Raw genomic sequence first — 27379 nt, 5'->3', positions numbered from 1 at the left:
TAAATAAATAAATGTTCTGGGTTAAGTATATAGCAGTAGAACACTTGCCTAATATACATAAAACCCTGCATTTTAGCCCCAGTACAGAGAAAAGGGAAAAAAAAAGTAATGGTCATCAAAAGAAAACCAATCTATTCTAAGCCTCAAAACTCCTCCAACTTCCTTGGTACCATTTTCAATCCAATCTCTTCTTTTTCCATAATATCATTTGGAATAAAATAGAGTAACAGAGAAATTATTTAAACTAGTATCTGTCTTAATTTTCTGTCCTTTTAATTTTCGTATTTATGTCTAGACAGCAAATTGGTCCACCCAAGAAAATCAATTTACTTATACAGTTCAATAGAATCTTGAAACTACAAAAAAATAAAGGGATAGGTGGAATTATCTAAATAACCTAAAATCTAGACAAGTCAATTTCTTTACCCATGGCCATGGAGTTAATTTAAAAAAAAATCTGAATGTAACCCACGTCCACTAGTGTCCAGGCAAGTGGTCTTTCCACCATACTACTTTGTCTCTTTAACAACAGTCACTGGCAGCAATTCTTGATCTTTCTTTGTCAGAAATATCAGATGTCTGCATAGTAGTAACCTATGAGTCCCTGATACTCGACTATAATATCTTAGAAATGCTTTAAATTAATATTTGATCCAGTAATTTCATCCTCCTTACCTCTCATAGGAGACTTCATGGCGGCTTCTACCATCCCCACAAGAAGCTGGAGACTCTTGGGGTCTTGAGCCAGTCCGGATGCAAAGGCCGCCAGGGCATCGGCATGACGTCCTAGGTACTGGAGGGCAACACCCTGTCGGAAGTATGCCTGGAAACAAAGGGAAGAAAAGGCTTGTGTTAACACCTTTCACTCAGGAAGACAGGTGGGATTCTTTACAACAACAGACCAGCAGAACCCTTAACAGAGGAGAGTTTGGCTCAAAACCAGAATGAATATAAGCAACTGGTTTCTTCTGGTATCATAGGATGTAAGCATATTTTCTTTTTTTATTTTTATTGTCAAGGTTACAGTTACAGAAGTAAAGTAGGAAGTACATTTCTTGTCAAACTTGTTATCCCTTCCTTCATTTTTCTCCTACTTTCCCTTCCCCCCAAGTTGTACAGATCATTTCCAACATATTGTCTTGTGTATGCCACTGTTGCATTGGTTCCCCCCTTGCTAAGCAAAATGAAATCCAAGACATGGACATAAGAGGTTTTTCTTTGTTGTTATTTTTAATGGACTATACAATTTTTTGTTTCTTTTGTATGTTCTTCCCTCTGGTATATCCCCTGTTGTCACTGTATTTGATTTTGGTACCCTGGTATTGTATATATGTTCATTTGAATTAGGGAAGAAAAGGGGAACAACAAAATGGTTAGACAAAGGTAAGCATATTTCTTTCAAGTAGCTTATATTTAAAACTTCCATTCTTTTCTGCCTGGGCTAACCTCAGGAAACTAAGATTCAGCAGATCATGGTTCAAGCTAACCCAGGCAGAAAAGTCCATAAGACTCCATCTCCAAAACAACTACTAAAAAGTCAGAAAGGAGGTGTGGCTCAAGAGGTAGAGTACCAGCCAAGCAAACAAGCCAAACAACCGTGAAGCCCTGAGTTCAAGCCCTGGTACTGGCAAATAAAAAAATGAAATTACTGGCTTCTTATTTAACCTAATACTGTTGCTCACAGTATAGTTTACAACACAAACTCAACTTTTTCAGTCTAACATATGCATAAATTGCGTACATAAGATATAAGTGAAGTTTCTTAAAACTACTAAGTTTAAAGTATAATTTTATATCACTATTACACATATAGCCAATGAGAAAAAGCAGACACCTTTCAGGATTATAACATCTTATTTTACTTTTTAAAATAACACTTTGAGGACTTCAGACAGGCCACACAACTCAGGATTTCTATTGAGAAACAATCCATACACAGAACGAATACTCAAATTGTTATGAGCTCTTCTGGCTTCTGTTAGCTTAAACTGCCAGCAGCTGTTAAAACTCAGACCCCAGTCAGACAATAACCTGCAAATGCACTTTCATTACTAATTCATAAGATCACTTCCTTTCACTGGCCTCAGCCACTGTTTTAATCTTTAATGTGTTTACAGACATTTTTCATTACCCTTTTCATTTCACACTTTAGGTGGTTCCTGTAATCCAAGAAGCAGTATAGTGTACATTTCAATTGAAAAGAACTATGGCTTACCTAAGTCTGGAATTGCTATCTTAGTGTTAACATACATACATATATATACACAGACATACATGCATATACATATATGATATATATTTATGTCATGCTACTTATATATGTATATAAATATGCCAAATATCTATAAATGGTAATTATTATTTATAGAGAGACAAATGATGTCTATAGTTACTGATTTCAGACATGTTTTATAAGAAACAAAAAATCCTACAGTCTCAATTTTGATTGTCTTTCACATATTTGTAACGACACTTTATCAATCCTGAGTTCACTGAGATAGCAGTTGATTCCCCTGTGTGCCAAGTACAAGCAGAGAAGCAGGTAAGCACAGTGCCATGTTCAATGTTCATGCCACGTTCCACAGAGTGGACCTGCTTTGCTTTCTTAGGACACTCAGAAATCTGGCGAGAAGGAAATAATAAAAATAAAAGAAGGTATAGGAGAGAAGATTCAAAGGTCTTCCTATCCTTTCCAGGATCCCCTATCCAACTTTAAAAGATTATTATCAGTTAACAGCTCAGAGCTGTCAGAGTAAAGTTCTGACAAACCCCCAGGGGCTCCAGACTCAGAGTGGGCTCTCCCCACTCTTCCCCAAACTTATTCTTTGCTTGTACAAAAAGTACCTAATAAAAGTGAGTTAGTTTCCTATACTTTTGTGAAAGAGGTGTCATTGTGGAATTTACACTGCTGATAATAAAATCTGGCTTGTGGGTTCTGATGACTTAGTACAGCATCTGCTAGCCTGCATACTCATAATAAGCTATCTTCATTCTCAGGTAATAAGACAGGAGTATTACCAAGAGCACACAATTATATCACAAAGTACAAGGGGATTCCAATAAATATTTTCATATGCAAAGAATATCACTTGGGTCATATCAGTACTTACCTACTCCCTACCCTCCTAAAAAAGGATCCTGGCAACTGGAGAATAGAGACCTCTCCTTGCTCTAGGCTCCCAGACAAAATCTAAACCACCTGACTAAAAGTAATTGCCATGATGGAATCTGGGGAGATGCCTCTGCCAGCTTCCTCCAAAGCAGAGGTCAAGATGTGCTGAGAGTCACGGCTGTTTACCGTGGCTTGGAGAAAATCAATGCCACGTCCTGTTTCCTGTCCACCCTCCCCGTGGATTCTGCTGGCTCATTGTTTCTTTTACCCTCACAGGTTTTTCATGGACAGTAGCTTGCTGTGAGAGAGGCAAACTTGGATCATATGGGAGGGGGCAGAGCACTGGGTCACGGGCTATAGAAGCCAACACATGATGTAGCTTGGATCAGCCTCTGACTGTATACACAGCTCACCACACCCTTGCCATGTGCTGGGCACTGCTTGTGCCAGAGAGTGAAGGAAAGGCACTGTGGATCAACCAGTGAGAGCAGGAAGAACAGAGACACAGGGAGCTAGTTAATGCGCAGACTGAAGGTAGGGCGCCTGAGTTTTCAAGTGTTCTATGGTCATTCATTTACTTTCTGTGGTTTACAAAAGCAAAACAAGAAACCAAGTGGCCTCACAAATGAAATAAAGACAAGCCAATTACAAGAATGAGTTTTCATTCCTTTCCTCTTTGTTTCAATTACCATTCCTTAAAAAACTTATAGTGCCAGCCACAGAGGTAATACCAAGAAACAAAGGCAGGACTGGTGCCAGTCTATAGGGGAAGAATATAAAAGTTAGAAATGGTTTTGCCGCTGGCTGCAGTAAATGCTAACCAAGACAACTCTAGTTATACTTCAGCAGTAACAAAATGTAACTAATGGCTAAAACATTTACAACTTGTTGTTAAAATTGTTAATATTAGTAGCATTTGCTTTTTATTACATGGCCATCCAGAGGGCAAAAACACTGAGAGTAAACAGCTAAAACAGTAAACTATTCACCCTGCAAGTGCCCCCTGGAAACAGAGTCCCTGCTTCTAGTACCTATTTCTAGCCACAATTTCAGATGTCATAGAACCAACAATAGCCCAACACCTACTCACCTGGGTCCAAATGAGTGAGAAAATAAACAACTGTGCTCAGAGGGGCATTTGCATTTCTAACAGGAACTATTTAACAAGTACAGATAAGATGTAATGATTCATAGGATTGACATCCTATATTCCTATGGGCACTGTATAGTCTATTTCCTAGTTAAAGCATTTGCTAATAATGTGCCTTTTGATTTTGATCTAATCGAATGTCAAACTTCAATATTTCCAAGCTATCTTTTACAATTTATGCTTGAACTTGTTTTACATCTTTTGAAGAATAATTACCTCCAGCTATAATGTGGACCAATAGGGGGCCAATGTATGCTTTCTATATCATCATTGTCTTTCTCCATCAATGCTCGTAAATCCCTTGAGTGTTTACCAAATGTCCCTTTGTTGCTTAAAAAAATGAATAGACATGGTGAAGATGGAAATGATTTATAAATCACCACAACCAAGCCAAAATGAAAATGAATACAGAAGGCCCAAACCACTGTAACATCAGTGTGTGTGTACAACTATGTTCAACTGTGTTAGAAGACAATTAAAATTAGAGAACAAAAAAGGTCATTGTACAAAGAAATGCATATGCATAATTTGAGATTTTTTTTATTTTTCAGATAATTAAAATCCTTGTTTACTGAAAGTATCGATCACATTTGCCTATTTGTTATCTTACATAGCTGACTTTCCTGGCCTTTGTTAGGAAGGTATTACATGGTCAAGTAAAAGGCAACCTGTATTACCTAAAATAGACACCAATCATGAGCAAATTGTACATATACACATGTAAATATAAACTTCTTTACACATAAAAAGACAGCCAGAATCCATATGCTGACAAAGTTGTCACACTCCTGTATCAAATAGGCCTGGGTAGAAATGAAGAAAAAAGTAGCAGAAAACGCAAAACAAGAATCTATCAGTAGGAATCTATCTGTAGGACTATGGAACACATCTTCCTTTCAGAGACTTAATCCTAATCGCTACTTATTAGAATTATTACAAAATTATCTGAGGTCTAAGCCTGACATTTGTCTTAATATTAAAAAGGGCCCCACGCCAGGCACAGTAGCTCATGCCTGTAATCCTAACTAATCAAGAGGCTGAAATCTAAGGATCACAGTTCAAAGTCAGTCCTGGCAGGAAAGTCTGTGGGACTCTTATCTCCAATTAACCACCAGAAAACCAGAAGTGGCACTGTGGCTCAAGTGGTAGAGCACTTGTCCTGAGCTGAAGAGCATAGGGACAGTACCCAGGCCCATAGTTCAAGCCCAGAGACTGACAAAAGGAAGAGGAGGAGAGGGGGAGGAGGAGGAAAAAGAAGAAGAACAATAACAACAAAGAGACTGGCATTGCCAGCCAGACACAGTGACTCACTTGTGTAATCCTAGCTATTCAGGAGATGGAGATCAGGAGGACTGCAGTTTGAAGACAGCAAAAGGTTCATGAGACCCCTACCTCAACCAAAAAATGAAAGCTGGCACAGTGACAGGCACCTGTCTATCATCTTAGCTACAAAGGAAGCATAAATAAGAAGACTGAGGCCCAGGTTTGCCTTATCAGACCACAAGACCCTACTCAAAAATAGTAAAAAGCAAAAGGGATGAAAGATATGGCAAAGATTATAGCAAGCACAAGGCTCTGACTTCAAACTCCATTACTGCCAAAAATAAAAAATAAAAAAATCCCCATATTGTCATATTAGTCTTGCTACTATATAAATTATCATACATCTTTTGCACAGATATGCAGATATTTTATTTCCCCAAACCTTCCTAAGTCATCCATTTATTGAACTACTCTGTATCAGAAAGTGTGCTGGGTGCTTTCCATAGTCCATCATTGACCTTCATAATTCCCTGAGGTGGTTACAACATTGGCTCCAAATCACACATCTAGACAACCTTTCCACCACACTCTTTCCACTAGTCCATACCACCTCTTTGATAAAGAATTAATAGTGTGCAATTAACCTCTAAACCAGCTTTTTGTGGGTAACTCTTGTACTTGTAAAATTCAACTATACAGGCAGAAATGAAGGAAAATCAGAAATGACACAGAAAATTTATGAACATGAATATTTAATCTCTATTCCATTAGCAACCCTTGATTGTAGAACAATTTTTAATGAATTAGATGGAAGGAAAATTCATTTCATTAACCTTTCATATAAATGTATTATTATTGAACCAAACAGGCCACTGTACTTGCAACTCAGTTCGATGTTAATTAGATTACAGGACTAGGCTTTAAATCAAAGAGAAACCAAAGGAGCCGTCAGCAAGCTTCTTAGCCAGTGCTTGCTTGTTCACTGGCTACAATACAATTTGTTGTGCTTCTTTTATCTTCTGATATTTTCAAGTGAGTTTTCTCTTGCTTCTATTTGCTGACACTTTATATTAAAAATAAGAAAAAAACAACTTGAGAATCAGCAAAGAACACATTTTTCACATGGCAATGTGTTTTACCTGCTCAGCTAGAAGTAATCATTTCTACCTGTCCAGAAAACTACACTTCGATTCTTCACTATTTTTTTCTAGTCTGTCTTATTGTGTGCTGAAAGCATATGCAGGAGATTGAAGGCTATTTTAGAAACCATCATTATTTAGTTTGGAACCCAGAGTCAGAGGGCCCAATGGCCTATACATAATGTTCTCACCAAATCTGCAGCTGCAAACTGTTTTCCTCTCCACTGTTGGCTTTTAGTACATTCAGATCAATTTATAAAGGAAGTCTGCTCTCAGTTCTGATTGTTTCATTTATCAGCAATTTCTTTTCCCACAATTAATTTTAAGTGAAATGTATCAAAGTTGTTACAAAGGTGACACATTTATGGGGAAATCACAGTTTGAAAGGAATTCAAAACTAGGTAAGATGTTAAAGATAAAATGCTAACCAAGAGTTAAATAACTCTGTAGGAGAGATTCCGTAAGTTCCAGTGTATGTTAGATTATAACATGTGTGGGCATCGTCTGGAGTTTCTCTGTCAAGCTTTAAAAGTAAACAATGAATGAAGTCTGAGGGCCTAAGAGTAATGGTTCTGAACTTTCCATATCAGATGCTGTCTTTCCATGGGTGTGGCATAGGAAGTGTGTGTAAAGTCATGCCAAGAAGAAAGCCAGGGAATTTCCTGAACTTTCTCCAAGAGATCATCTGGTTTCAGCATGAGTTCTGTGCCCTGGCCCCTGTGCCCCTCCCTCCATCCCAGCACATAGAACTTTCTGTTTCTCCCTCCCCGCCTCCCTCCCTCCCTCCCTCCCTCCTTCCCCCTCTCTCTCTCTCTCTCTCTCTCTCTCTCTCTCTCTCTCTCTCTCTCTCTCTCTCTCTCTCTCTCTCTCTCTCTCTCACACACACACACACACACACACACACACACACACACACACACACACACAGCCTGGTCTTGGGCACTCATGAGGTAAGGCCAGAAGAAATATGGAAAAGAATCATGGTGGGCAGAGAAAACAGCAGACAAGAAATACATGGTTGCTTATGGTGCAGGCCTTAAAACAGCCTGAATTCTCACTAACCACTGGAAGTACCCCCCAGCATCTTGCCTGCCATATTAGAGACTCTAGTACTCCACAAATCAGTCTATGAGAATTACTGCTGCAGGCAGCCATGTGCTGGGGGACTGGGGCTCTGCGCAAGGCTTCACTGACAGATGAAGTTCCATCATTAGTGACTCACTTGTTTGATTAATTCTCCACCTAAAAACTCTTGCTTTTCAATTCCAAGTATCATTCAAAGGGGAGTGGCAATGTGCCCAAGAGAAGTCCAAAGCCACACATCTGAAATATCAAAGTTATTCGAAATTGGAGAAGAGAATGCTTCTGTAATAATTTTTAGCAATTTTGGATTCACAGCAAAATTGAGGAAAAAGTACAAGTTTACTATATCCCATCTCTCCATTCATTATAATATGTGGCCTGCCTCCTCACCCCTCTCCCCCAAGTCACGTACCACCTTCCTGTCTGTCCTGAACCAAAGTGTGTATTTTGCTATACTGTATAGAGAAATGTTTATATATAAAAATTATAGAGTAAAATGAGTTCACATTTTTAAGAGAAAAGAAAAGAAAAGAAATGTCCATTTCTACTCTTTCTAGAGCCCCAATACCTTTCTCCTGAACATAGATGTTGAGAAATAGCGCCTATACTCCTGACAGTTCTATATCTCTCATGGCTAGCCAGTGGTAAGAGTCCCCAGAAAAGAACATGCATTGGGAGAGGGACATTCACAGGCAGCAGGACCAACAGGCTAGAGCAGATATAGCAATATTAAACACATTTTTCTTTCCTTTTCTTTTAAAATGTTTTTAATGTGAAAATACTGTACAGAGAGAGGGGTTACAATCACATGAGCAAAGTAATGAGCACATTTCTTATCAAGTATTGTTGCCTCCTCCTTTGTTTTTCCCCTACCATCCCTTCCTTCCCATCTCCATAACTACATTCCCCCTTGCCCCCGCCCGCCTAAATTGTAAAGTTCGTTTTTCAACATAGCATCTTGTACGTCTCATTGTTGCAATGGGTCAACCTGTATCCCTATTTAAACTATGTTTTTTCCCCTTCTACTCCCCAAATTATACCATCATCAAATACAGTGAAAACAGGGGTTATACATGGGGAAGGGACATACAAAGCAACAAAAAAAAAAAAAAAAAAATCACGTGGTACCTTATAAATACATTAGAAACAATAGCAAGAAAGAAAAAAAACAGTTGTGTCCTTATCTTGGGGTTCATTTCGCTTAACATCATCTTATCTTACCTTTTCTGCTTGTCTTAGATATATACTAGTTATTGCAAATAAGGGAAACCATGGGACCTATGTTTCTTTGCGCCTGGCTTACTTCACTTAATATAATTTTTTCCCAAGACTTTCCATTTCCTAACAAATGGGGCAATGTCATTCTTTCTGATGGAGGTATAGAATTCCATTGTGTACCACATTTTCTTGATCCATTCATCTACTGAGGGGCATCTGGGTTGGTTCCATATCTTAGCTATGGTAAATAATGCTGCAATAAACATAGTTGTGCTGATAGCTTTAGTATGGTCTTGTTTGTGATCATTCCGGTAAATGCTCAAAAGTGGGATTGCTGGGTCATGGGGGAGCTCTATGTGGAGTCTTCTGAGGAACCTCCATACTACTTCCCAAAGTGGTTAAGCAAGTTTACACTCCCACCAACAATGCAGTAGGGTTCCCTTCTGTCCACATCCCTTCCAGCATCTGTTGATATTAGAGTTCTTGATTATAGCCATTCTAACTGGGGTGAGGTGGTATCTCAATGTTGTTTTGATTTGCATTTCTTTTATGGCTACAGAAGTTGAGCATTTCTTCATGTGTCTATTGATAAACACATTTTTCTAAGTGATAAGCCTTCTGGATATTTCCTCTTTCTCTTCTTGTCTTGCATAATCCTTCTATACTGGCTCCTGGTATTAGATAGCAAATGCCAAAATAAGAAACAAGAAAATGGTTGCTGCATAAACTGTCAGATAAGTTGATGTTAGGCAAAATGAACCCCAAGATAAGGATTCAAATGTTTCTTTCTTGCTTGCTATTGTTTCTAACACATTTATAAGATGATTTCTTGGTTGCTTTGTATGTCCCTCCCCCACGATATAACCTCTGTTTTCACTGTATTTGATGTGGGTATACTTTGTGGAGGGGAGGGGAAAAAAAACAATTGTTTAAATAGGGATACAGGTGGACCCATTGCAACAATGAGATGAACAAGACATTATGTCGAAAAATGAACTTTACAACTTTGGCAGGACAGGGGGAGGCGGAAGCAATGCTTGATAAGAAATGTACTCATTACTTTTCCCATGTAATTCTAACCCCTCTGTACGGTATTTTCACTATAAAAAAAAAAAAGAAAATGATTGCTGCTCAGTAGTTACTAGCACAAAAACACATTAATGCACATCTTTTCAGGAGGAAAGAGGTTCCAGTTCTAAGCAAGATGGGGAACCCACTGAGCACAGCCAGCCACAACCCAGTAAGACAGTTGCAACATCTTGCTGAGGGTCTCTGAATGCTAGCAGTTGAATAAAAAAAATAAGCCCAGGACTCAAAATAGCAAAGGGTACCAAACCAACAATGGGTTTGCTGTTTTGGTTTATTTTGTCTTTTTCATCCAGTATTGCCCAACATGGACTCAAATGCAGGCACTGGGTTCAAATAAAAGTAAAGTAAAGTAAAGTCTTCTCTGCTCAGAGAAGCAAGAGAGGGGGTTCCTAAGGGCCAGAAAGAGTAGAGAAAACACTAATTCAAGTCTCCTTCACATTACCTCCTAGCCCTTACCCCAGCAAGCCAGCTGTGGCAGCATTGGTTAACAGCTGCTGAGCAGACACCTAAAATTGTGCAGAATATTCTTCTCAGTCTGTAGTATCTAGGATACAGGAGGAGCTCCAATGCCTGTCTTCCTCCTCTCCTCTCCTCTCCTCCCTTTCCTTCTCCTCACGTCCCCTTCTTTCTCCTCCCTCCTCTTCCCTTCCCTTCCCTCCTCTCTGGCTCTCTATTTCTTTTTGTTAATTTTTTTTATTGTAAAGATACTATACAGAGGGTTACAGTTACATGAGCAAGGTAATGAGTACACTTCCTATTGCACATTGTTACCCCCTCCATTGTTTTCCCCTTACTATCCCTTCCCTCCCTACCTTCCCCGAGGTTCTTGTTCTTTTAATTGTGATTAAGTGATTACATAATTTCCCAAATTTCACAGTATTGTGGCATAATGATGCTCATTTAAAGTCATAAGTTCATTCTAACTTTCCTGGAGCAAATTGTCTATCACAGTCTATAACATATAACGGTGTACACATATACACCATACATGTGATCAGTAGCATGGGGATATTTAGTAGTGATTCGACCAGATGAGTGGAAGTTCTTTGTTTCTTAAGTCCTGTTAATTTTATCGTATCACCTAACATTTTGGATTTAACATCTACTTATCAGGGAGACCATGTACCGTTTGTTTCTTTGCTCTTGGCTTACCTCGCTCAACATGATTCCTTCTTGGCTCTCTATTTCTATCTCTCTTCTCTCTCTCTTCCTGTCTCTTTCTCTCTATGTCTCTGTCTCTACCTCCCTCCTTCCCTTACTCCCCTTGTATGGCTTGCTTCCTTGTATACATGGAATTACAAGACATACACTGTAGCACAAGGAAACCAAAGTCTTACCTTTGGCAAAGAATGGGAAGAAAGGAAGATGGTGAACTGGAAAGTGTCAGGGAGATCAAATATGAGGGAGCTCATGAGAATAATCCCATAAAGTGGTCAATTATAGTCCAGATGTCTACCTACGCAGGAAATGATACCCTATCATAAAAAATAATCCATGAAAAACAAGACTGAAGGCATGGCTCAATAGTAAAGTTCCAGCCCAGCAAGTGTGAGGCTGTGATTTTGAACTCCACGACTGCCAAACAAAGTGAATAAAGGCCAGAAGGGAGAAGGATATGCTTAAACTAAAGAGAGGTAAATCTGTATGGGTCCAGATTTAGTTGATTCATAATTGATTGATAAATTTAACATAGAAGTATGGACAGCAAATGAAAAAGTAGATACATTGGACTTCATCAAAATTCAAAAGTTTGGTGCATCAAGGACACGCTCAAGAAAGTGAAAAGACAGTACAAAAATGAGAGAAAATATGTTCAAATTGTATTCTTGATATAACTCAACAATAAAAAGTAAACAATTTTTAAAGTGAGCAAAGGAGAGCTCCCCTATGACCCAACAATCCCATTTGGGCATTTACCCAAATGACTGCAAACAGGCCATACCAAAGCAACCAGCACAATTATGTTTATCACAGCATTATTCACCATAGCTAAGATATGGAACTAACCCAGATGCCCCTCAGTAGATGGGATCAAGAAAATGTGATACACACACACATACACGCGCGCGCGCACACACACACACACACACACACACAAACATACACACACACAATGGAATTCTATGCTTCCATCAGAAAGAATGTCACTGCCCCATTTGCAAGGAAATGGAAGGACTTGGAAAAAAATCATACTGAATGAAGTAAGCCAGACCCAAGAAACATAGGTCCCATGGCTTCCATTATTTGTAATAATAGTATACATCTAGGATAATCTTAGCAGATGAGCAAAACAGCTCAATAGCTATGTACATATGACGATATAAGATAATGCTAGGCTAGAAATGAACTCCAAGACATGGACACAAGAGGTTTTTCTTTGTTGTTTTTAATATTCTATGTGATTTCTTTTTTCTTTTGTGTTTTTCCCCCTATGGTTTATCCCCTGTTGTCACTGTATTGAATTTGGTTCCCTTGGTATTGTATATATGTTAATCTGAATTAGGAAAGGAAAGGGGAACAAAAAATAGTGAGACAAAGGAACCAATGCAACAATGATATTCACAAGACAATATGCTGGAAATGATCTGTACAACCTGGGGGGGAGGGAGGGAAAGTGGGAGAAAAATGAGGAAGGGGCTAACAAGTTCGATAAGAAATGCACTCACTACCTTATTCATGTAACTGTAACCCCTATGTACATCACCTTGACAATAAAATTTAAATTTAAATTTTAAAAATGAGCAAAGGATTGGAAGAGGCGTTCTTCAAAGAAGAGGCACGGATGCCAACAAACACATGAGATGCTCAACATCACTAGTCATTAGAGAAACGCAGACCAAAACCACAGGCAGATGCCACTTCACACACACTGGAACAATCAGGATATATTTTTTTATTTAAAATTGTTTAATTTTAAAATTCATAATTTTTAATTTTTTAATTTATTTTTTTATTTTAAATTAAGAAAATGACAAAATGTATTGTTAGGGATGTGAACAAACTGGAGCCTCCATACATCACAGATGGAATTGTAAGATAGTTTAGCCATACAAACAATATGGAAGTTCTTAAAGAGTTAAACTTAGATATAGCTGCATGGTAGAAAACATGCTTAGCATGTACAAGGCCCTGGGTTAAAAACCAGGCACACACACAGCTGGCTGCAGCGGCTCACTCCTGTAATCCTAACTACTCAAGAGGCTGAGATCTGAAGATTATGGTTCAAAGCCAGACCAGGCAGGAAAGTTTGTGAGACTCTTATCTCCAATTAACTACCAAAGAAAGCCAGAAGTGAAGCTGTGGCTCAAGTGGCAGAGTGTAAGCCTTGAGTAAAAAGGCTAAAAAGACAGTGTCCAGGCCCTGAGTTCAAGCTCCAATACCAGCCCCACCAAAAACCCTTAATATACAATTAGTTAATTAACGAATTAAATAAAATACTTTTACAGGTATATTCAATGCAGCAATATTCACAATAGTCAATGGAAACAATACAAATGTCTACTGATGCATGAGGACATGAACAAAATATTATACAGCTATAGGGGAAAAACAAAGGAAATGCTCAATAGGAAATGGAGTCATTACCTCATACTGTAACCCCACTGTACAGTTTCTTTACAATAAAGAAATATATTTAAAAATAGTATACAGCTATAAAAAATGCCTGAGGGCTGGGAATGTGGCTCAGTGGTAGAGTGCTTGCCTAGAGTGTATGAAGCCCTGGGTTCGATTCCTTAGTACCACATAAACAGAAAAAGTCGGAAGTAGTGCTTTGACTCAAGTGGTAGAACAAAAGAAGCTCAGAGACAGTGCCCAGGCTCTGAGTTCAAGCCCCAGGACTGGAAAGGAAAAAAAAGTGAAGGAAGCACTGCCATATGCAAATATGAATAAACTTCAAAAGCATATTAAGTGAAAGAAGACATAAAAAGTTATGAATTGTATTATTCTACTTACATGAGATTTCCAGAATCAGTCTGTAGAAGGACAGAACAGTCAGTAATTACTCAATGAGTATGGGGCTTTAATTTAAGTTAATAAAGAGATTTTACAACTAGCCAGGCATGGTAACACACATCTGTAATTTCAGCTGCATGAAAGGGGGAGATCAGGAGGATCATTGTTCCAGGCCAGCCTATGACAAAATTAATAAGACCCTGGGGCTTAACCATCAAGCTGGGGGCAGGAGAACACACCCATGGTCCCAGGTATGTGGAAGGCATAGGCAAGAAAATAAATACAACTAAATATATTCATGTTTTCAAATTCAAAGAACTACACAAACAAACACACACACACACACACACATACACACACACATCAATTTGATTGGAAGAGGCTGAGAAATATGCTGGCTCACACTTGTACAATCCTAGCTATTCAGGAGTCTGAGATCTAGAGGATCATGGTTCCAGGCTAGACCAGCCAGAAAAAGTCTGTGAAACTGCATCTCCAAAATAATAAGGAAAAAAATGGAAGCATAGTTAAAGTATGAACAAGTAAAAATGCAAGGCCCTGAGTGTCAGCCCTGGTGCCAGTACAAAAACTGGACTGGAAAACAGATAGCAGTGACAGTGTCAGAAGTTTGTGGTATAATGAATGGCTCTGAGTTGCATAAGCAAACATGGTTAAAATGGGGAATAGTGCAGTAGGTGCATTATCACAGCACAGGCACATGTTTCTTTCACTAAATGAAACAGCTGTACAAGAATGCTCATTACAGCCAGAGGCTGAGAACAAAAGACAGATGCTTTACTCTCACACACACACCATCAGAAGAATACGCTGACACTTCTATGACAGCAAGGTCAAGGTCAAGGGCACTGCTAAAAGCTTTATGAACTGATCTCTTGATCTCTGCAAGTTTGCATCAACTTTTTGTCAAGACTGATTCTTGTTACTAGCGTTTAGTCTATGTGTCAATTTCTCCAAACTAGGTCAACCCAAAACCCCAAAATGTAAACCTATAAGGGATAATTGAGATTTCTGAGACTTCTAGATAATTTTGTTTTAATTAAAGATTGTTTTTGTTTTTGTATGCTGGTCCTAGGACTTGAACTCAGGACCTGGGCAATGTCCCTGAACTTTTTTGCTCAAGGTTGGTGCTCTACCACTTAAGCCACACGTCCACTTATGATCTTTTTGGTGCGTAATTAGAGATAAGAGTCTCATGGGCTTTCCTACCCAGGCAGGCTTCAAACTATGATCCTCAAGTCTCAGCCTCCTGAGTACTAGGATCACAGGTATGGACCACCAGTGTCCGGCAATTAAAGAGGTTTGTAAAGCAAAATAGTACTTTGGGCATCTCAATGAAAAATGTTTGTATGTACATATACACACACTATCAGCCTGCCTGTGAAATGAAAATAAATAAAAATTAAGTGTGATATTATAGACTAAAAGATATCAGTGATTTATAAGAATATTATATTCATATAAATTCTTTCCTTATATTTATATAAACTTGTATTATTCAAAGTAAAGCTTTAAAATTAAGTTAAAAGATTATAAGTATTAACAATGGTACACAGATTCTATATTTGTTAATCTGCCTAATTCCTAAAATCAACTATGAAAAATTTAAGTCTCAGGACCTACAAGTTCCCAGCTGAGATCAAACAAGTTGACATCCTGCCTTCTTCTGTCCACTCTCATATTGTAAACAAGAATCCTCTTGGTGAACAGTTTCACTGTTTAAAATGATCCCCAAGCACAGCCCTAAGTGCAAGAAGGCTGTGCTGTACCCTACCAACACTCTGTAGGTAGGTTGTTCAGGGATAAGCAGTGGTACTATTGGTCATGAGTTCAATGTTAGTGAGTTAGCAGTACATATTAAATCAGAAACCTTTTTTAAGAAAAGCATGTGAAAGTGAGGTTTCACATTGCATTAGGACATAAAAACATGACCAGAGGCTCACAGGACCCAACCCTACATTTCCACTAGGAGTAACTCAGTATGCACAAGTCTTTATAGGACAGTGCTACCTGGAATAATGAGAATCAACTGCATATTTTCATTGGAGGGAGAGTAAACCCTTTCCTCTTGCTTCTGACTCACAGGGAAGTGGCAAGTGGCAAGTGTTCACTGCCCTCTTCTGTGATACTAGGTCTTCCATGGCTCTGAGGCAGGATACATTCATGAACACAGGTAAAATAGTAATAATAACCATAATAGCTAGGAGTTACTAAGAGGGTTTGCTAGGCTGGGCACAGTGTCTCATGCCAATAAACCTTGGGAGGGCGAGATCAGGAGGCTCGCAGTTCAAGCTGGGAAAGAAAAGTTCGTGGAACCTCTTTCTGAATCGAAAGCTAGGTGAAGTAGGGTATGCCTATCATACTGAGATCAAGAGGATCACAGTTTCAGGCCAGCCCAGGCAAAAAAACATTTGTGAGACTCTACCTCAATGGAAGAAGCTGGGTATGGTAGTACACACCTGCCATGGTGTAAAATAGGAGGATTGTGGTCCAGGTACAGCCTGGGCAAAAAGGAAGATCCTATCTCAAATAATTCAAAAAAGGACTGGACACATAGCTCGGTGGTACAGCCCCACCTCATAAGCACAGGGCCCTAAGTTCATACCTCAGTATTGCCCACCAAAAGAGTCTGCTGATTTACCAAGTCTTCAAGTGCTCTACTCAGTCATTTACATAAATACTTGCATGCCAGTTCTGTGCTAAGCATCTTGCCAGTGAAAATTCTCAGGGAAAGAAACAGACATGTTCCCTGCATATAATGGCTCCATGCTGTCAAGAGACAAGTGGTAAGTGAAGAAACAGACACAAGGAAAAATAAGCTGTGAAAGTTCAATAATGAAACAAAATATATTTGTAACAAAGAATAATCGAAAGCAGAAATGGATATTTAAGACCATGTTGAGAAAAGGCACCATTAGAGCTAAGGTAAGTATGTTGGGAACAAGCCAGGCAAGGAGAAAGCCCTAGAGAAAAGAGTGCAAAAGCTGCAGGGATATTCACTAGGCACTATGTTGAAAATGAATGACACAACTTGGAAGGGGGGGGGGGAGGAAGTTGGGAGGGGGAAAAAACTGGGAGAAAACAAAGGAAGAGGTAACACTGTTCAAAAAGAAATGTACTCAGTACCTGACTTACATAACTGAAACCTCTCCATATATCACCTTTACAATAAAAATCTATTTTTAAAAAAAGTACAAAAGCTGGAGGGCAGGAAAGGCTGGTGCACTCAGGGATGTCAAAGACAGCAAGACAGCCACTGCTCTGGGAAAGAACACTGGAGGAGGAGTTAGCTCATTCCCATAGATGCTCCAGAAGCTAGCTACTCTTTTTCTTTTTTGTACATTTTTTATTATAAAAATGCTATACAGAGGGGTTACAGTTACATGAGCAAGGTAATGAGTGCATTTCCCATTGAGCATTGTTGCTTCCTCCTTTGTTTTCCCCCTACCATCCCCTCCCTCCCACCCCTACAAATAACCCCTCCCACCCCCGCTGAAGTTGTAAAGTTCATTTTCAACATAGTATTTTGTACATCTCACTGTTACAATGGGTCAACCTGTATCCTTATTTAAGCATTTTGGTTTTTTTTTCCCTTCTCCTCCCCAAATTAGAGAAGTATATATACAAGATGCAGGGCACCAACATCAAATACAGTGAAAGCAGGGGTTATGAACCCCAAGATATGGACACAAATATCTTTTTTCTTTCTTGCTATTGTTTATCCCTACTCTTTTTTTTTTTTTTTTTTTTTGGTAGGTCCTGGGGCTTGAAGTCTGGGCCTGGGCACTGTCCCTCAGCTCTTCAGCTCAAGGCTAGTCTACCACTTGAGCCACAGCGCCACTTCCGGTTTTCTGGTGGTTTATTGGAGATAAGTGTTTCACGGAGTTTCCTGCCTAGCTTTGAACCTTGATCCTCAGATCTCAGCCTCCTGAGTAGCTAGGATTACAGGCGTGAGCCACCAGCGCCCGGCTTATCCCTACTCTTAAAAAGAGAAATCCAGGCTCAGAAAGTTAAAGGAGCTTGACCAGGTTGCACAGCCAGAGTTCTAGTTCAAGGTGGCCTGCTTCTAAAACCCATGCTCGTTTCCTCTACATCACATTCTTCCTGATATCTTACCATCCACCTCAGTGACTCTTGCAAACTGCATGTACTAAATACATTTATGAATAAAGCTTGAAGAAAAAATGAGCAAAGTACAGAACCCTCATAAGCAGAGGTGGATGTCAGCAAGTGCAGTAGGTTTATGCTGTTTCTCTGCAGGGTGCACTAAGGATCTCACACACTTCTAACTAGTCACATGGCCTTGCTGATACATGCAGTAATCACATTACCCTCCTCCTCCTCATGTCTCTGTAACCCCTGGATGCTAAGGCTTCCTCTCAATCACTAACTAATATGGCTTTCCCTGAGACATGAATAGAAAAGGGCTTTGATTTTTATAAGAGAAGGTAAAGAAAGGGTAGAGTTCAGCATACCTTCCTCTTTACACTTTCCAGCTGTTCCAACAAGCAGTTCTTTTTTGCACATTCTACTTAAGGGCTCCTTTCATCATGAAATGTTCTCTGCTGGGGACTCAGGTTTCTCATCTTCTTTCTTTGTTTTTGTTTTCTTAGGTAGTTATTTATGTGACTGTCTGCCTAACTAAATGGACCAATCTGGGCATAAACCATTTTCTCATTTTCTCTGCTTATAGAAAGGAATGGTTTATTTCAGCACTGCAGATAACATCTTGAGGTCTCAGGGGGATGACAAATTGAAACCGTCTCTTTCTACCTAAGAGTCAAGTGACAATGTGAGGAACAAATCTCTCTTCTCCTAACAATTTGCACTGATTTTCTTAATAGCTCTGCTAAGACTCAATGAATTTTACTTTGCTTAGAGCCTACTTAGTGCCTGCCAACAGGCACAGGAAGCTTTCATTCAACAACATAATAGTCCTATTGGCAATGCATTTCTATAGAATTATGACAGCCATTCTTTAAAAAAAAGGGGGGGATGGGGCAAATGAATTGGCGTTGGAAAAAAAAGCTATCAGAACAACTTAAGCAGTTTCTATATAACTAGAAACCTAATAGTGTTGATTGAGAAATGTTCAGAAATATTACTCAGTTATAATACCAAAGTAGTTTAAAATGACTATTTGTATTTTCAAAAATTGTTTTGAGATAAGCACAACTTGTTGAGTGCCAGTGGCTCACGCCTGTAATCCTAGTTACTTAGGAGGCTGAGATCGGAGGATCACAATTTGGAGCCAGCCCAGACAGGAAATTCCGTGAGACTCTTATTTCCAACTAACCACCAAAAAGCTGGAAGTGGAGCTATGGCTTAAATAGTAGAGTACTAGCCTTATGGAAAAAGGCTAACAGACAAGCCCAGGCTCTGAGTTCAAGTCTTAAGACTGGCAGAAAAAGACACACAGAAAAAGAACTACCAAACACAAATACATAACTGTTTAGATGGTCCAGATCTTGGTAGTCTGCATAAAAAGTAATGCTCGCAGGCACTTGGTGCCTCTGCTAGCAAAACAAATTCACGCAGGTCTTCGACCTGGGTGGGTCCTTGGCGCCACAGGATTCCAGTGCCCCGATTGATAGCTGTCTTGTGCAGCAACACATTTCTGCACTTCTTTGAAAGATCACAAATTACTAATGTGATTCCTTCTGTCATTTAAGATCCCTTTCCATAAAACACACACACTCTGAACCACGTTATTTTCTAACATTGCAGGTGGCAAAACTCAAATGAGCTGATATTTTTGATGAAAGACATCTTCGGCACTTCTGTATTTCATCCTCATCAGCAATGTGTTCTCAGTTGACTATCTAATTTGTGCTTTGGGATATGTAACAAGAAATAATCTTAGCCAAAAAGCATATCAACTTGGAGAGATTCAAAAAAGCTACACATTAAATAATCCTAGCACATTAGATAATGAGTTGCTTCAAGACTACATTAGAATAAGTGCGGATAAAAATTTAACATAGGTCTTCCTGATTTACAAAAGCATTGTTCTAAAGGTTCATTTTCAAGTCAGTTGTTTGGATCATTTTAAGCATTCTTCCACTAGAAGATGGTGCTGTAAAGACTGGTTATATATTCTTTTGCCAGTTCACAATGGCCTCATTCATGCCAAATGTCACTAGATTATAGAACTAGCAATGTTACAAGAAGGAGAAGGTAATCTTATTCACAGTAATCTTACTCAGTTCTAATAGCCCTACAAGGATTGATTACTGTGTCTTCCTTTAAAGGTAAGGACACTAGAGCAAATAAAGGTTAAGTAACTTGCCCAAGGTAATAGATTGTAACTGGCAGAAAAGAGACTCAAACCCAGAGCCATCTTTCCCTGAAGCCATGACTCCATTCCAACAAACTGCAGCTTCCTTTTAAAACATCATCTATAAAGGAAACTTTTTCCACATTCCAAATGGGAGGTCAAAAATTACTTTCATAATCCAAAGGTCCCAGAGCGCAAAGACAATGTTTTTTCATATTACAGCTCCAGAGCAATACTGGACAGTTACATAATGATTGCTGAGCTAACACAGATATATCATTTATCCATTAATAGGTACTTTATTAATTGAGGAACTCCATCCCACTTATACAGTTCTCATTGTGCTTTTTCTAAATATGCAATCTTAACCATTTCCAAGTTTATCACCTAAACTTAGTGTTTTTTAATTTCTGAGTTCTTTCCTCTCCCTTTCCTACAATGATGCTGAAATGCAAAGAGAATAAATCCACTCTTACATCTTTTATGTAGCCAAGCATACTCCCCAGCCAGGACAGATATGAATTTAACATAGAATGTTTTACCCATAAGGCTCTAAGCTTTAAAAAGATGCACTGCCCCTTGGGGAGAAATTATCCAAACTAATATCAATGAAGTAGATTTATCCTGTCCAAAGGAAATGCAAATGAAACTCAGTTGCATCAACTTTCTGAAACTATACTTCTGAAACAAATTAAGAAACTCATTTCCAGTTGTTTGAAAGGAATGTTGGCTGACACTTGCAAATGAGTCTTCTGCAAAAAGTAGCTCTGATTCTGCAGCTTATCATTTCAAATGGTCTTAGAGATGAATATTCACATCTCACATCCATTTTTAATGTAACAGAATCCCAAATGCTTAAAAACTAGGTTCCACTTCATAATCTGTCATCTTCTCTACATTCTTTCAGGAAATATTAATTTTTTAGTAAGTTCTTTTAACTTAGCTCCTAAGACACATTTTTCAACCACTACCAGTTCAAAACGGATGCACAAAGCCCTTGTATTAATTGGTATCTCATGTAAAGAATCCCTGCTAGTTATAAAATCATGACCATAATTAAATAAAATATAGAAGAGAAATACAAGTTTTTAATTTCTCACATTAAAAGTCCTTGAGAAGAAGTCAAATAGCCCTCTGAAGATCTCATACAAGTATATTTACTATTCTATACCAACCATGTTGATTATTTCCAAAATGGTGTTGAATACTATGAATGGCAAATGTTTTCCATACACACCCTGTGGCATTGATAAGCGGCCTCTGAAGGCCTGGCTCAGCAATTTCAGTGGGTACACTTGGAGGAACAGGACTTTTAAGAAAACAACAACAAAATCTTCATTCCCTTCAGTACAATTGGCTCAGAGCAATGAAACAGAAATAGTCATTTTTAAAACATACTTTATATCCACATCTAAATGCCTAATTAATCCTAATAAGTAAATGCAACCACGAGCCATTTTCTTTTCAAGATCTTTTTGTTTCCATAAGCTCTGAAATCTAATGGAAATTATTGTGTCATTATGGCTGGAGTAATAAATGCCTATTGGTCAATAAACTCCGAACCTTAAAAGGCAGTTAACTAATTCAGTTGGAAATAAGACCAATAGTTGTAATGCCCTCTAATTTCACTACAAGAGTCCACCCTTATGAACTATGATGGTTTTCATGAGCTCTTCCTGAAGCAGAGTACAGCAATTTAAATGTAACACACACACACACACACACACACACACACACACACACACACACACACACACACACACACATTCAAGGGCTTACACTCATTTCATTTGCCAGGGAGACCACAGATCAGAAGAGATCCTTTTGTGAGAAATATTTAAGTGCAATAAGCAAAGCCAGTACAAACAAAGATAAAATGATTTTAAATTACAAGAGCCAATTTAGTCTACTTGAAGATCATTTAGATTTTCTTGTGCTCATTTCAAACAATTTGAATTAAAAAAAAAAAACTGAACAGAGGAAGAACTGTAAATGTACCTTGTAAGAAAGGAAAGGGAGGCTCAGAGACTTGATCTCTTCCGGATGCCTCCTCTCCCTCATCCTCCCTTCAGTGCAGACCTCTTGATGTCAACATAAATAGATGTAACTCAGTACCCAGTATCAGTACACTTAAAATCAAAATAGCGTGGAGACATCAACATCCACTCAACATGATCCTTTCAGCTGTTGACTGACGTTGCAACAGCAGAGGAAGCATTTTGAGAGATGAGGTAAGAACGCCCCTTCGCCCTGGGATGCAGGGTGGGAGTGGGGGGACTTTTATATGAAAAATAATTCCTTCTCTAGGAGCTATACCCATTCCCAAGAATGCCTCTTCATTTACACACTGGGGCTCCCTTTCCAGATAATCTTAAAAAGCATTTTGTATGTTAATTTTCAAAAAGCTTGAATAGTTGCACAGCACATCCTTTGTTAATTATGTTCGGAGAAGTTAAATCCAAGTTCTCTGGTATCATTCATACCAAACTTTTGACATACCTAAGGAAAATACTTGATTTTTCTAGCCTACACTGGCTCTGTCCAATCCTCTGGATTGCACGGGACAGGGAGGGAAGAAACAGGCACATCCTGGCCTTAATACTAACCAGATCTGGTCCTGGCCAGTTAGAGAACTTTGGTGACTTTTTCTCGGCACTTCAGTCCCATCACTTCTAAAGTGAGGGGCTGAGTCAAGGGGTCTCCCAGGGTTCTCTACAACTATAACCTTCTGATGCTATTCTCGGAAATGTAATCTTTGTCTTTAAATATTCACAGTGACTAATTTCCAGAGCACTCCAAATTTTACCCTTATCTCCTCAAATTCACCATCATTTGTGTTGAATTTGCTACCATGTAGAACCTGTGATTACTATACTTGGTTTCTTTTTAATGTTGACTTACCTTTATTTCAAATATCTTTTTTCTTAAAAGGAAAAATCTAACTAATAAAGTCTTGGCTAAGGAGACAGGAAGCATGGCTGAGGTGGTACAGCACCTGCCCAGCTCGTGTCAACCACAGTACCAGGAAAAAGAAAAAACACAAAGGAGAAAAGAAAAGTCATGGATAAAAAAATCTGCCACCACAGGGCAAGCTTTTCCTTTTAACAAAACACATGCAATTGGCAAGAAGGGTGTGAGCCAATCTACTTCTTTCCATGTGTTAATGAACCACCTATTGCCAAGTGGAACTCTTTCCTTAATTCCAGACCAGCACGCACCATTTTCTGATGATGTAAAATGACAAAGTACTAATTAGAAGGAACCTAATCTGAGTCACAATTCTCATTAATTGGAAGTTACTACAGTAATTATTAACAACTCACATTATCATTAGACCAAAGAAAATGTCAAAATTGATTTATGCCTACAGGAGCTTCTAATAAACAGGGTCTATAGTTTAAGTCCTTTATTAGATGACCGAAGTAGAGAAAATAACATTTTGTAGGTTTAATGAATGCTCTGAAAAATACCACATTTTATTGCTCACATGACTTTTTCCAGTGTTCCACATACCCTGAAATACTGATTAAATTAGGTGATGCAGAAGAGAGAATATTTTATTTTAAAGACTCCAGTATACCCAGCAGCCTCTTTGAGAAATGTAGAACCACCCCAAAGATGACTAATACCCTGTGGCTCCTAAGATGAATCTATTTCTGAGGTCAAAAGGATCTTGCCTTTGTTCCACATCCAGCCAGCTAATGATGATGAACTGAAGATAAATGCAAACAGGAGTTGTGGGCATTCAGAGAGCCATATATCAAAGCAATAGAGAAAGGGGAAAACTGCTCAATTAACTACAAGGTCATAATAACAGGGGTAAATTCAGTATTTCTTTTGAAATCAGTCAGACTTCATCATTTTCTTGCAGGTTTTACAATTTTGAACTAGTTCGGCTGTATCAGAAAGAAACTTCAATTTTAGTAAATGTTGATCTTCATGCTATAAATATAGTTTGAAAGTCTGTAATAAGAGTTATCTCTATCTTTGGTTTACAAGAGCTAATATTATTCTGTGTGTTTAATTTCCTAATTGCTGCATGTGGTCTTGGTTAGAAAACCATACTCTCTAGTATATGACTAACATATTCTTGTAATGGTGGAAGAAAAAGGCAATCTTAATAACTCCTTTACAGTTGAGTTTGAGATCTGGACTCATATATTTATGCTAATAGATTTCTCAATTGCAGTTACAATCAATAAGTTTAAAATGTTTCACAGAGGTTTAAATACATCTATTTAATGTTAAATATATATATATGTATATATATTAGTATATTTAGAGAATATATGTTCATTCTGGGAAATTGAGTAAAAAATATAAAACCACAAAAATTACAATAAATTCATCCTTTGTTCCATTACCCAGAATCACCACTCCCATTTTTCTTTATGTCTTGCTCATATTTTGTCTTGTTTACACCGATTTTTAAAAATTTAGAATTGCTTTAACTTTTTTGCTTAAAATAGTTAAGTGGTAATTTAGTTACATAATCCCTGTAAATAAAAGTTTAAAAAGTAGATTTGCAAATTAGTTATGATTTCATATATGTATTGTTATGCACAAATATACGTCCTTACATATGTGCATATGAAAGTCATGTGTTAGATGCTCACCTTTCAGACAGACTCAACCAAATTTATATTTTAGAACTGAACTCACAGCATAATTATACCAAATAAATGTATCCACACAGCATATTTAATTTTTAAACTGATCACATTATAACTATACAATGGAGAATAACCAGATAAGGTAAATTACATTAGCTTAGAGCACGAAGTATTTTTCAAAAAATGAGTAAGAGCTAAGCACCCGTGGCTTGCACCTATAATCCTAGCTAGTCAAGAGGCTCAGAAGATCTGAGGACTGAGCTTTGAAGGCAGTTAGGACAGACAAACCCATAAGATTCCTATCTCTAAATAAACAGCGAAAGGCCAGAAGTAAAGGTGTTGCTTAAGTGGTAGATCACTAGCTGTGAATGGAAAAAGCTGGTTAAGAACATGAGGCCCTGAGTTCAGGCTCTAATACTGGTAATAGAAAAAGAAAAAAGAACAAAAATGTTTTCACTATGGTGACATGCAGTGATAGCAGAGGGCAGGTACAAACCTGCACACATAGTGAAAAAGCACACCGCCTTATGCATAATATATCCTGTTCATAGTTTTACCTAAAAGTAACAACTGTCTCCAAAATATAGAATCCGCAAAGGTGTTTAATTATAGAAGGAGATACAATACAATGGCAATTGAAGAGAAAAATGATCAGATTATCCCTTAGAGCTTCTGGCACACAGGGGTGGTGCTGTTCTATGTCTGATGCAAGCATTTCTAAAAATTGCTTTCATGGAGCCCAGGGAAGTCCTTCTGGTGAAATTTGAGGATATGGCACTGAGATGAACACACACAAACACCTACAAACATCTCCTTGGGCCCACCCTGTATGCAATGACATCTTTACTGCATCCTGTGTTCTCACCCAGCACTGGTGGCCCACAGCCTTCAAACTGGGGATGAAACTGGCCTCTCTCTACCTTTTTAAAAATTGTACAAGCAGTAAAAACCTGGATTTAACCTGATATCTTTAATTTTCTTGGGGAGCCTAGAGAAAGAACAAAGAAAAAAAAAGGTTTATTCCAGCATTAAATATACCCTATTGTTTAATATGAAGATAGCCTTGTTATACATATCACTGTTACACTTCAGTAATAGTATAAAATTTTAACAGACACAAATAACATTTGCGATTCTAAAATAGCTTCCTCTGTTAGCCATTTGGAATCTGGTCTATGCCCGAGACAGATCGTGCTAACCACACAGATACCGACCCTGGGCTTACTGGTCTGGCAATCCAGTGAGGTGTCTCACAACACAGCTCAGAATAAGTGTCTTCAAGCTGTGTCTGAAGATAGACTCTTTATCACCAAGAAAAGACAGCAAACCTACCAAGCTCTCCTTAAGTCAACCTCACAAATAAAATTTACTTAGCTTCCTCTCCTGATCAGAGAATCTCAGATTGATTTTTTGAATATATTTAAGAATTGAGACATGACAAATGCTTTCCGATTAGTACTGAACCATAACACCTATCCTCACTAGCCAAACCCAAGGATCTAAAAAGCACTATGAAAATTATAGAAATGCCTCCCTAACCTGCTGGAAGACCTGGAAAATTTAAAGGGAAGATAAAGACCATCATATTCTTACTTTTCTAACTGGTCTTATTAAAGGTAAGAATCAAGCCAGGCTCCAGTGGCTCAAGCCTATAATCCTAGTTACTCAGGAAGTGGAGATCTGAGGATCATGGTTCAAAGCCAGCTCAGGCAGAAAAGTCTGTGAGACTCTTATCTCTGATAAACTATCCGCAAAGGGCTGGAAGTGGGGCTGTGGCTCAAGTTGTAGAGCATTAGCCTTGAGCTAAAGAAGCTTTGAGACAGCGCTCAAGCCTGAGTTCAAGCCCCAGAACTGGAACAACAACAAAAAAAAAGGTAAGAATTGTTAGAACTAAGGACCATATGGGGATTTCATTACCCCCCTCCCCAATCCTAATGTTCTTTTAGAGTAGTTTTGATTCTGTACCCTGTATCAAGGTAGAGTCCAACATCAAGCTACATTAGTTTCCTGAAGGGTGGGCAGTGAGGAGGAAGGCAGGGTTTTGCTCTACCCACTTGGGAGGTCAGAGGTTGAAGTGTTTATGAACTAGGAATGGGAGAGGAAGGAGAAGAAACAATAGTGAACCCAACCTAGAGAAGCCTTCACATCTCAGATATGTTGAAGAAATAAATACCAACTATCCCAAAATATATTTTTAAAAAACAACAACACAAAAACTAACCCACTTTTTCCAGGAGCCTCACCAGGGGGAGTGGCCTGCCCCATGGCTGTTTGCACAAACTCCTGAAGTACTGATTTCTTGGAGCAACTGACTTCCTGAAGCACTGAGGTGGGGTGTAAACTCTGATCTTACTTCAACCCCCTGCATTTCCACTGGAGCATGCCACCTCCCCAACTGAAGTTTTATTTGGCACAGGTTGGTCATAATACCTTTCTGTATCAAAATAAGTAACTTTAACCAGC

At 38.5% G+C, this 27379-nt stretch overlaps 1 protein-coding gene across 3 annotated transcripts in view; it reads right to left on the bottom strand.

Annotated features, from left to right (window-relative positions):
- Nucleotides 1–27379, bottom strand: part of Ttc28 (tetratricopeptide repeat domain 28) — a 483958-nt gene that overhangs the window by 221047 nt on the left and 235532 nt on the right. For all 3 annotated transcript variants that reach the window (XM_069994613.1, XM_069994614.1, XM_069994615.1), the window contains one exon: nt 676–823. In XM_069994613.1, coding sequence (XP_069850714.1) covers nt 676–823 — 148 coding nt within the window. The remainder of the gene's footprint in view (nt 1–675; nt 824–27379) is intronic.

Source organism: Dipodomys merriami, unplaced genomic scaffold (genome assembly GCF_024711535.1).
Source record: "Dipodomys merriami isolate MVZ:Mamm:240054 unplaced genomic scaffold, mDipMer1.0.p SCAF_45, whole genome shotgun sequence".
Lineage (NCBI taxonomy): Eukaryota > Metazoa > Chordata > Mammalia > Rodentia > Heteromyidae > Dipodomys > Dipodomys merriami.
The sequence above is the reverse complement of the archived record's forward strand: the minus strand, read 5'-3'. Positions and strand labels throughout refer to the sequence as shown.